Source organism: Clarias gariepinus, chromosome 22 (assembly GCF_024256425.1).
Source record: "Clarias gariepinus isolate MV-2021 ecotype Netherlands chromosome 22, CGAR_prim_01v2, whole genome shotgun sequence".
Taxonomy (NCBI): domain Eukaryota; kingdom Metazoa; phylum Chordata; class Actinopteri; order Siluriformes; family Clariidae; genus Clarias; species Clarias gariepinus.
In genome coordinates this window covers 24568328-24580917 of record NC_071121.1, presented here as the reverse complement: position 1 = coordinate 24580917, position 12590 = coordinate 24568328, and the positions used below count along the sequence as shown (strand labels likewise).

Genomic DNA, 12590 nt, shown 5'->3' with positions numbered 1-12590 from the left:
CACAAATCCTAACCACGCTGGCTGTCTATATACAAACAAAGGTTGAAATTAGCACACAAACAACAAGAAGGTCAATTTCCTCAGGGTACAAGTTTAAACAGATCTGTGTGTGATTTTGCTGGAAACTGCAAATTTGTGTACAGCCCTTACTTTTACCCCATCATTAGGAGGAGCAGCTGAAGGAAACAAAGCTATAACAGAATGATATAACAGAAATGATATGATTCACAGAGTGTGTTTGTGAGAGAACGAGAGAAAACGAGAGAGAGATAAACTCATGCACAGAGGCCTGCTCTTGGCAGGTATGAGCCAGCATCTCACACGTTCGCACGCACACACAAAACACCAACATACACAAACACATACGTGCACGACAGCTATGCATGAGTCACCTCGATCCAATCAGTCACAGGCAAATAGAGAGAGAGAGAGAGAGAGAAAGAGAGAATGTACTTGGAGAGATGAGTGAGAAGATCAAGGACACACAAAAGAACAGAAAAGTGAAAAGGGTGTCGGAGACAGGCAGAAGCCCACCCGTAGGCCGTGGAAGCGGGGGTTGTTGTAGAAAAGCTTCATCTGCTCTGGAGGCAGGGGTCCGAGAACCTTCTGTATGGTGAAGAGTTGGTCTATCTCGCTCTCGCCTGGAAACAAGGGCTGTCCGTCACTCAGCTCGCCCAGAATGCACCCCACCGACCACATATCCACCGCCTTCCCGTAAGGAGCTCTAAAAGTGAAGAATGGAAAAAAAAATGGGATTTTTGTTTGACTTTGCAAAAGGGTTAAACTTGTTCCAGCTTGATAATACCCCTTTGCATTAAAAAAAAACAAGGTTTATGAACACATGGTGTAAGGTTTGTTGGAGCACAAGACCTCGAGCATCCTGTACAGATAGCAGACCTTCAAACCTCATCGACGCCCCATCAGCGACCTTATGTAGGCCTCCTTACCCGACATCAGCGCCTGATCTTAGATCTTAATGCTCTTTCAGCTGAATGGACATAAATCCATCTTAAATCTAGTGCTGAGCCTTCTGGACTAATCAACTTACAAATTATAGCCAAAAAGATTCAACAAGAAATTCTAAAAAACTGGCTTCTTTAAGCTGCAAACGCTTTTCTGAATTTCTTCCAGGAAATAAGCATTTACACGCAATCTCAGAACGACTGAGCTGCAGGCTTTTTTTTTTTTTTTCGAATGTCATTTTTTCACACAAATGAAAAAGAGGATCTCCAGCTGAGTTCTCACACAGTCAGGAAGATAAAGTATGCACATGAGGAGAAGCACCCCCGATGCACCCTGTAAAACATGGTACTTTTACAGACCTCGGAATGATGACTCCTGCTGGAACCGTGAGTCTCTAAACTAGGGTTGCCTCTGCCAGGAGGTTAAAGGAATCACAGCGCAGATCGTGCTGTCTGAACCCATGAGGAAAGTCGATATGCACGAACCTAAGAATAAGTTTTAAGCAGCAGGAATCTGGTCCTCTCTTGAACCATGTTTACGAGTTTATTTTGGTACATAATACTTTTTTTTTTAAATCACAGTTATGAATCATGCAGCATGAAAATCTCTCCAAGTATCTTGATATGTATATTTGCCATGTGGCTCACCCTCGGTAGATATGCATTATTTTTAACCTTGAATCCTCCTCTCAACTGGTAGCCTGTGTGTGTGTGCGTGTGTGTGTGTGTGGGGGTATATGCATATTCTTAATTTACTGTAAATAGAGCTACTGCTACTGTGTTGTATAGTTGATAGTGGTAACAAATCAATGTTATGATCGAAAAGGTCAGAGAAATAGAAAGAAAGAAGGAAAGAGATTTTTTTTCCTTTTTTGGAAATGAAGACTTTTATTAAATTAGTTAAATAGAATAGGATAGCTAATAAGAAGGTTGGAAATTAGTATCAAACACATATAAATAGGTTATTTCATATTTCTTCAAACCGTATGACCTGCTAGACAAACATGATATTTGATTCAAGATATTTTCATCTGCTATGATGTAATTTTTTTTTTTGCAGTTTGTCCAATTGAAATACAATTTCCAGGACTTATTTGACTATCTTTGATATCCAAAACGCTTTGGATCAAGTGCTTGGCTGTCACCTTGCATCTCTAGGGTCAAGGTTCGATTCCCGTCTTTGTGTGCATGGAATTTATATGTTCTCATGCCCTAAGTAAGTGTTCTGGGATAGGCTCTAGGCCCACTGCAACAGTGAGTGGTATTATTTGTGTTACATACAGGCATTTACTACAATCAAGATGCCCCCTAGTGGTCAATTGCTAAACACGCAGTAGTCATGGGTTGTTCATGAACGATCCATTCTTTTTGAACGAATCTTTAACATGACTCAAATGAAAGAGTCGTCTCGGAGAGTGATTTGTTCATTTTCTACTGGGCACACATGCGCAAGGCATCGCAAAACCTCCGTATGTTATATACAGGAAACAGTATTGAACGATTCTCAGCAATGAGTCTTCAAGTCTTGAGTCGTTCGTTCTTTTGACACGTGACTCCCATAGACGCTATGCGGTGCAATAGATTTAAAAGAACGAACGTCTCAGATTGGAAGATATAAGAGGTGAGCTGCTCATTCTGTTTATTATAATATGTCCTTGGTTGCATTGTAATATTTTCATAACAGGAACTATAGCCAAAGTTTGTGTATGTAGACGTATTGGGGGTATTTTTATTGAAAACACACCATTTTAATATATTTCTGATCAAATAAACGAAATGACTCGTTCCCATCAATAACACGCAGCACTCTCACTACAGCGATCAGAGTTCAAGTCCCGTCAGTTTGGTATTAATATCACTTACTAATCGTTTTGCTATCATTACATCAGGGGCCATTCAACGGTATCCCATCGTCATGTAGCCAACGTTGTTCCAACGTCATTTTATCAACTTTCCCAAACAAACAAAAACCAACATTGTCCCAACATCCACAACAATGGCAAATCAACCTCAACACAACATTCTGACAAATTTTTTTTTTACCAGGACAGCTCTGAACGTCAACTTTGTCACCAAATTGAAACCTTTTGCCCAGGAACTAGCTCTCCCTAAATGATAGGGTGAGCACTATATCACTGTGCCACTCGGGGCTGGTAACAGAAAAATTTAAGTGGAATCTTTTCAATAACAGTGGTCATTGTCGCAAAGCAGCTTTACAGATTTTATAGCTTTACAGGGTTTTTGAGCTTGCCAAACATTGGCCAGTGGCTTAGTAGTTATCAATGGGCTGTGAGTTCAACCCTCAGATCTCAGAATAGTGTTCTTGCTCACTTGCTTTAATCCGACTCCCATAAAGCAGAGACAGATAAAGGCCTTGCTTAAGAGCAGCCTGGCAATAAACTCACCCCTCTGATCAGTAAATCAGAGTCTTAACAACTGAACCAAGACTAAGCACACTGAGGCTAGGTAATGTTGGATAAATCCATAGCCGCCTTTTTAGTCTATAGGGTGAAACTGGAATAACGGGAGGTGCCGAGCTTCGATATGTTTTCGACACATCATAAGGGTGCCATTTGGGATGTAGTGGGATTTTAAAAGTGTCTTGTGATTATGAGAGAGAAAACTGACCCCAGTAGTAGTTCGGGTGAGCGGTACCACCTGGTGGCCACGTACTCCGTGTAATTGGCATCCGTTCCTTCAGAGAGGTCACGTGCGAAACCTGAGAGCGATGGACATAAGAAAGGACAAGGAAAAAAGGTGTCTTATTAGTTACTTGTAAAACGGTTCAAAAACACTTAAATCCATTAAACGTACCGTTGTGTTTGTTGTATACAAAGTACAGGACGATACATATGAAGGACCGTCTGTTAGCATGTCGCTGTGTATGGTTAGGGTTCATTTTGAACTAGGAACAATGCCACATGTCTGCAGTCAGCTGTATGTGTGTGTGTGTGTGTGTGTGTGTGTGTGTGTGTGTGTGTGTGTGTTTGTGCGTGTGCAGTCTGCTCCCGCATGCTGCAGCCGAAACAAAATGGCTGGAGCTTAAACAGACCATGACTGGCGTCCTGCCCCTCAATATGGCGTGTGAGACAGAGGACCTGCTGTATCTAGCCCGAACCCATACACACATACAAATACAGACGCCCCACAAATGGAGACACGCACGCATGCACACGCACACCCGTCGGCGGAAAAATGAGCAGAGGGTATTGACAGGACAGGCATGAAGTTAGCCATGATTCTTAGAAGATTCTTGAAGAAAAAAAAACTTTACTGAACATCAGATCGTCTTTTATCTCTAAGCTTTGACGATTGCTTGCTGAGAAAAAAAAAGATTTTCTTCACAGCTAATCGTACAAAAAATGCTTTCAATCATTATAGCTAACTTTTATCTAATTGGCTAATTTAGCTGAAACATGAATAAATTAATATTTAATTCATAATCCAAAGCCTGTCCCAAGAACACTCCTAGAAGCGATTTAGAATTAGCATTAGCATTGTTAGTCCGCCTTAATTAAATGCCTGTTACTCAGACCCTGACATTGTAGTTAACTGAAGCCGTCACTGCTCCCCCTGGTGGAAATATGCAACATTGCAAGGGGTTTTATTCGCTGCGTCACTGCACGGGATCTTTTTCTGAACATGGAATGGGAAGGGACCCGTGGCGGTTCGACCTGGGTCCTGTCCTGGACCAGACAGCCATTTAAAATGCCTAAATGTATTTGGTACCCAGAGGAAACCCAAGCAGGAATTCGAGTGAAACGTGAAATCGAGATTTAAATTTGTCTTCCAGCCGCAGATGGATCTGGCGTCGTCAGGGTTCGAACGTGCGAATCTTCCAATGCTAGTGCGAAAGCTTATTTTTTTGGTCGCACCACGGACAAGCACCACAACCTCAAGTGGTGCAAAAGGAGCAGTTGCCAAATTTCATGGGTGTGAAACGCAATTTCGTAGAAAGCCTTCATGAATTATTCAAAGTTGCCACTTCATCACCTCCCTGATGTCACCTTCAAACTAGAGTTTACTCAAGATTTGTTCTCAAAAGTAATTTTACTCTGGCATCCTCCGTTATTACACCCCCACTGGTACAGCAGAGGTGAACTTTAGCCTACATTCTCACATCTTTAGCGGTAAACTAGTTCGCCTTTACTCTGAGATTCAGCACCTGCGTCATTAACACCGCTAACGAGCGCCAAACAACATCTTCAGGCAACAGCCAGACTCACCAAAATCACACAGCTTGAGCACATCTTCTGAGCTGATTAGGAGGTTTTCTGGCTTAATGTCTGTAAAGGAAGAGAGGGAGAGGAGAAGAAGAAGAAGAAAAATCAGGCTGCTGAATGAAAGCCCACTGTACACTGTCATGACACATTTAAGATGTATTCATGATGCTTGTTAGCCTGAGGAACTCTACCTTTTTAAAAAAAAAAAAAAGTCCTTTAATACATTTCCAAACCTTTACACGTATATATTTACTACCACTATTTAAATACATTTATATATCATTTATTTTCTAATTCACACGGCTAAAATATTGTTGAGCGTCTAAATAAAATCCTAAAATAAAATGTAAAATAAAATGCGTTGTTTATTTTGGTAAAGGGGGAAATTTATCATTTTGGGTTCACGCTGTGAATGTTATCATATGCATAATTTCCAGATTTCTGCTTCAATGCCACATTCAAATTTGAACATTGTACCTCCTGAATAAGCTAAGGTGGCCACTCTGATAATATCATGCAAAGTTCTGTTAATATTTATAGATAACGCTACGTTCTAAACCACACTACATTAAGAATAGGAGGCAGAGGAACAATATTTTGGACGTGACTGACTTCAATTACTGCTTAACTATACTAACATGACAGCTACAAAGCATTTGTAAAGAATAGTGCTGTCAAGCGATTAAAAATTGTAATCTAGTTTATCGACGATTAATCACAATATTAAAATACTCAGATTTACTTGTATTATAAACGTGCAATGTTGGAATAAAGAAATGCATGACACTGGTTAGAGGAAACAGATTATGCAGGAATAATATTATAAAGTGATATACAGTTATATAAAATCTTAAACAAATATTATGTAAACAAATGTTTAATTAAGTCTCTCAAACATGACCGCCACAGCATAATATGGGGGTGTAGCAACCCACAGATGACGGGGCCCGAACCCAGATCCACAAGTCAACAACCTAGAGCCTTATCCACCTGAGCCACCACTCCCACATCTTATGTTTAATGTATTTTAGTAAACATAGTTCCCCTTGACGGTAGCTAAAGTACACAACTTTGGTTTTATCCAAAGTTTTTATAATCAAACTTGCCGTTCAGCACATTTGGCGATGTTTACTCAGTCATTTTACTATCCGCATTAACAATGCGGTTATCACACGCAGCCAGGTAACCGCTCTGTGATTATGAAAAGCCATTAGGGTCAAACTTGGTCATGTATTGGTCATTAATCTGTATTAAAAAATAGTAACATGTTGAAATCTTTAGATTAGTCATGTTGATGCGTTAATATGAGTCCTGACCGACTGACATTATTTATGGCACTAGGAAAGTGCTGAACAGTTAAATTTTTCAAATTCGAATCCATTAATTTCACATGTTGGAGAAGAAAAAGTTTCTACATTACTAAATTCAAATCAAATTTAATTTATTTGTCACATTACACAGTCATACACAGTACGAAATGTAGTGAAATGCTTATACGACTGCCAGTGACCTTAAAAAGTGAATTAAAGCTTATAATAAGAAATAAATATGACTAAAAGAAATACAATAGAAAAATTAAGAAAATAATTTAGGATAGTTTAAGCCATATTGGATTTAATAAGGGATATATCATTCCTTGTTGTCCACATTGTTTGTAGATGTTCTCCAAAGTTCTGGAAGTTTGCACATTTGTGCAGTCTCCTTAAATTTGTGCCCTGATGATTCCTCCTGTAACATTTCCTCGTCTCCCTTTGCACAAATGAAACAGATGCTGCAGCATTTACGAGCTAAAGAGCAAAAACAGGCTGCCTAGAAGTGGGACAGAGACTTTCACATACAGCTCCTGCACAATGGCCTACTTAAAGTCCCACTCTTTTCCAGTGCTGTTTTTACTTTACTAGGTCATCTAGCATGGGTCATCTTGATGGTTTAGGCACCTGCAGACATCCTTTCACCCAAAGGAGGCTGCATTTTTTTTTTTATGTTAAAGAGCTTAAACCCAACAATACAGGCTGGATGTTTCAGAGCTCATTAGAAACTATTCACACATCCTCAGCAGCTCCATCTCTGACTGAAGTGTGTTCGGTGTGTTAGAGTGGCAGTGAGTGCCAAGCTCAAAGAGTTCATTCTTTCATTTTATTCTGCAACTGCAGACTTGCCTGTACGACTTGGCAAATTGCTCCAGCAGACCAGATCATTCCCTTACCCCTGTGCACTATGTCGTTCTTATGGCACCAGTGGATGGCTTTGATTAGCTGGTAGATGTAGGTCCTCGCTTTGTCAGGTGGCACTCCGTTAGGCAGCTCTTCCAGCAACTCCAGCATGTTCTGCATGGGTGGGAGCAAAAACAAAAGTCTTTTGCAAAAAAAAAAAAAAAGCAAAAAACAAAGTTGTCTGCAAATGTGGCAAATAAATCACTGACCAAGTTAAGTAGTGCAGAACATGGTGAGGTCATAGAAATAAAAAAAAAATGATATGTAGTTTTGTGTTGAAGAAATCATCAGTGCACATATTTTTAGCACCAAATGCTGTCAAATATGTACTTGCCATGAAGTAGAGAGAAAAAAAAAAACAACCTTTCAAGACAACCATTGAACAGTATACTTTTCTTTTGATGTTTAGACACGTTATTGGCATTCTTAGTCAAAGAAGCATGTAAAAAGGAAGAAATTACTGAACTAGTTCTGTATTTTCCATTTTTGATGCAGTAATGGTAAAAGGTATATGTGTTTCTATTCAGTAAAAAAGCATAAGACATAGCGGATGAGGACAAGTAAGGACATATGGTACAGCCTAAAAAATATGAATATATAAAGAAATATATATGGACCTAATTAAAAACAAAAAAAAGTGATAACTTCCATAAGAGCATAAGGCAAAGTAACGACCTATGTTCAAACATAAGAAAAAGTGATAACATACAGAATAGCATGAGGCAAAGTGGGGACCCATGGAAAAGAATAGAGAAAAGTAAGGACATACGCAAGAGCATAAGGAAAAAAAATGAGGAATGATGTTGGCGCATAAAGAAAAGTGGGGATTTCTACAAAAAAGTAATGCCCTAAGTAAGAACATAATGAAAAGAGACAGAATAAAGCATAGAAGCAGTAGGAAAGGGGTACCTATGTTGGAACCATGAAAAAGTGTGGACTTAGGGAATTACCCAATTAACAAAAAAAAAGAAAAAATATATTTTTCTACTATTTGAACATAAGGAAAAGTTATAACATTCAAATGAGAACATGAGGAAAAGTGAGGACTTATGGAAATATAATAAGGAGAGCATAAAATAAGGACAGGGATACCTATGTTAGACCCTAAGGAAAAGTATGGACATGAGTAACGACCCAATAAATAGAAAAAGAGAGCAATTATAGAAAAAAAGTTATTACTATTGCTATTATTTTTAGAAAAGGATTTAACAGAGATTATGTAAAATTGATCTTCAATACATTGTAATATATTTCTGAGGATGTAATTTCATAATATGTGGTTTGTTATATGTGTATAATGTTCAGCCATTATTTTTTATCTTCAAAGGATCATTGTTTGTATTATTTTCCTTTACAGGAACTTCTCGTGTAAAACATTCCATACAGTATGAGATTGTGTTTCAATGAAATATCTATTTCACTCTTATTGTGTTCATGCATTATTAGTGTGTGAACACCTTTGTCTTCATTTGGGCTGTCAATATAGTATTTGATCAAATAGATATCTTGCTGAAATAAAATTCATAGATTAGAGGTAACCGAAGCATCCCACTGAGCGGCTTCCCTGTGTGTACCTTCTCCACATACTCAAACACCAGGTAGAGTTTCCCCCGGCGCCGGAACGCCTCCTTCAGCTCCACGATGTTTTCCTGCTTGAGCGTGCGGAGCATTTTCAGCTCCCGCAGCGTCGTCTCCTTCACATCCTCGTTCTCTGCATGAGGACAATATTAGGACTTTAGAACAAAAAAAAAAGATTAAAAGGGAAAACAATGTTCCCAGAAGTGCTACTGAATATTGTTTATGCTTGTCGTACATATATATACAGTACACACCCATCCACAAGCTGCAGAAGTCGACATCTACAGTAAATTCAAGTTAGAGTTCAGCCAAAAATGTTATTCGGACTGTGTTCAACTGAGATATGTTTGTTGGATGAAGTTTTCTTTTTAGGTTTGCACTGAAGTTAATGAAAGTCATTTAGTCATGGAATTGTTAAGCCTGTAAAACCTAATAATTATAATTATAATAATAATAATTAATAATATAATAATAATAATAATAATAATAATAATGATGATAATAATTAATAATAATAATAATTATTATTATTATAATTATTATAATAAAAATAATAATAATTAAGTATACAAATTAATTTATTATTACTGTATACTATGAAAAGCTGTCAAACTACATTTTAAATAACAACCACACGGTGGCCACAAATAAAGTCCATAGTAGTGCCGCACAATACAAATAAATATCGCAAAATGGACCTGTGCAATTATTTAATTGCAAAAGGCTACAATTTATTACAGGTAATATGCACATTATTGGGAATTTACTCAGAGATTGTTAATATTTGTTTGTTTTTTAAAATAATTCTAAGCTGATAAATACATATCGGCAAACCTTTAAATTAGATAATCTGTTCAATTATTTGGTGTTAGCCCAGAGAAATATATTCTGAATACATTTAAAAGCTGAATATTACAATATTACAATATTACAATATTAAAATTGCAATCGTCAAAATCGATTTCTCGCTTTAATGTTTTTTTTAGGCTATACTGTTAATAATGCAAATAAATCAATAAATGTAAGAACTGTGCAAAATAATACAGACATGTGTCATATTACACTATTATTTGTACCTTAGCCTCTAACAATAATAGTGGACTCCATATTAACTTAAACACATTAAACACCCTTTATACTGAGCTTTCAGCATTACAAAACACAGCACCAATTAATAAAAAAAATTCTGTGTAAGTTCAAAATAAAACATGGACTATTAAATAATAATAGTTTTTTTTAGATCTTGTTGTCAGATGTATACGATGGTATACTGAAGTATAATTACAAGCGTTTCATTAGTGTCAAAGGCTTTTACTTTAATACTTGCAGTGTTGACCCCTCTCTTTCAAGATCTCTGCAGTTCATTCTGGCATCAATTTCTGGGCCATAAATTGTCAGAATTTATGTATTTTTGTTTCTTTTGAGGATTGCCCGCAAACTCTCAATGGGATTGAGGTCTGGGGAGTTTCCTGGCCATGGAGACAAAACTTCAATGTTTTGTTCCCTGAGTTACGTAGTTATCACTCTTGCCTCATGGCGAGGTGCTCCATCCTGCATTGTTCATCATCAATCGGTTCTCCAAGCAGTGACTATGCAAGAATGTGCTGCCATCAGTCAGAATGTGGCTTAGAAGTTGACAGACAGCATGCCAGGACGACTCCTAATGTAACTGTCATGAAATGCTTGAAATTATACGTCAGTAATACTAGATAGTAACATCTGACAAAAAGCACTGATGAACCAGACTTTGTAAAAAGCAATAATAATAATAATATATATATAAAAACACAACAGCAAAGACAGAACTGTAAAAATGCCTTTTAATGTTAGACATGTGATCTTATTTTTATGAATCATGGTGTTAAAAATTTTATTATTAGAATAAGCACTAGAATATGATAAATTATAAATATGTTAAAAAACAGCATGTAACAATCATATAGCTAGATGCTGCGTTTGTGATATTTTTGAAGTGTCAAAACATATAGTCGGAAGATTGTCCGCTGTAATCTGATCATTTATATTACATCTGGAAGCGCTATGGCTCAGAATCCGTAATTACTTTGTAATTACTTGACAAATTCCTTCAAGGTTGAAGAAATGGAGCAGATACAGAAGCAACGCCTTTGTAAATTTAATAACAGGCATTTTTCCTATTAAGCGCTGATTCGTGTCTCTGATTCGCGTTTGATTTTGTTCTACATCACTTTATCAGAGTCTTACCTTCGCTGTCCTTGAACTTCTTAATAGCCACGATTTCATTAGTCTCCTGTAATAAAAGGAAGGGTTGGTGATTAGGGATGAAGCTGCAGCTCTAAGGGTCGTTATGCCACACAATCACATTCCCCAGCAGTGGGCCGTAATGAAAAACACACCCGTTATTGCACTTCATTAGCCCGGGAGCGCCAGTGCCGCGGCCCACTAAACAAAAAGCTCTTCTCGCGGCGCAGCGCAAGAACACTTAAACAATTAAAGCAGTTATCAGAAATAAATAAACAATAAAACCATATTGTGACTGTTGTAGAATGTTTATGTCTAGAGAGCACAAACGAGACATGATAAGCTAGAGCAGACGTAAACATCAGTGTTCTGTAAGGAATATGGGGTGATTAGGTGACAGGATCTGGGACTGACTCGGCTTTTTGCTTATTATTGCCGCTTTATACCAGATTAATAACCTGTTTTGGCTACAAAAGGGCTGTAAATTTTTCCTCTGATAATTTTACAAATAATATGTTATACATAATGTCTTAATGGGTTTAATGTTTGTCTGTATATTGTACATAAAGACCACAATGAATAAAACAACAACAACAACAAAAATAAAACCACCAACAGACACACAATGCAGAATTTAAAAAAAATCTATAATTTAGTTGGCTTTGATAATAATAATAATAATAATAATAATAATAATAATGTGGACTACGTGAGTGATTAATGTGGACTAGATTTGGTGATTTTCTGCCTTTAAGTAACTTTAAGAAAAAAAAAATTAACCTAGTGCTTGCAAAGTCACAGTTTGATGCGGACTCATATAACCTAATATGTTTTAATCAGATACGGATTTCCTAAATGTCCATTAGTCTTTATTTTTTCCTTCGTTTTCTTTTTGAATGTTTTTTGCACTGTCATGTTCCCCATAGCCAACTCTCCCACCACATGACCAGATGACTCCCTTACTCGTGTTACGTGTGTGACTCGTCATATTAAGTCATATATTGAGTTGCGCAATCATCAAATATTGGTTGATAAATACCTTGTCTTTCTGATCCTTTAATAGAATCGAGTAGGTTTTTATCCATAAACATTTTTAAGGTTTAATGCACTTTAATGAACACCAGATGTCATAAAAAAATATGATTTTTTTCGCTATAAATACAAACTGCTGGTGACGTTATTTTTAGGCGTAACAGGGAAATCCTGGGGAGAAATGAGCCTGAGGTTTCCTGCTTTCTTACTATGTCATATGTCATAAATTACTGTAAATAATCTAAAAAACAGGATTTCAGATGAGTTGTCCTAGAAGCTTGTAAACAACCTTGCACTGGCTATATCTCAGGAACCGGACATGAAACAGTAATAAACCTGGTATCAAACTGGAGCTCATTGAA

General features: G+C 37.3%; 1 protein-coding gene across 3 annotated transcripts in view; it reads right to left on the bottom strand.

Annotated features, from left to right (window-relative positions):
* LOC128510392 (cyclin-dependent kinase-like 5) overlaps positions 1–12590 on the bottom strand; it is an 83516-nt gene that overhangs the window by 14646 nt on the left and 56280 nt on the right. For all 3 annotated transcript variants that reach the window (XM_053482645.1, XM_053482647.1, XM_053482648.1), the window contains 6 exons: positions 11200–11245; positions 8973–9109; positions 7392–7512; positions 5189–5248; positions 3591–3681; positions 535–724 (listed from right to left, as the gene is read on the bottom strand). In XM_053482645.1, coding sequence (XP_053338620.1) covers positions 535–724; positions 3591–3681; positions 5189–5248; positions 7392–7512; positions 8973–9109; positions 11200–11245 — 645 coding nt within the window. The remainder of the gene's footprint in view (positions 1–534; positions 725–3590; positions 3682–5188; positions 5249–7391; positions 7513–8972; positions 9110–11199; positions 11246–12590) is intronic.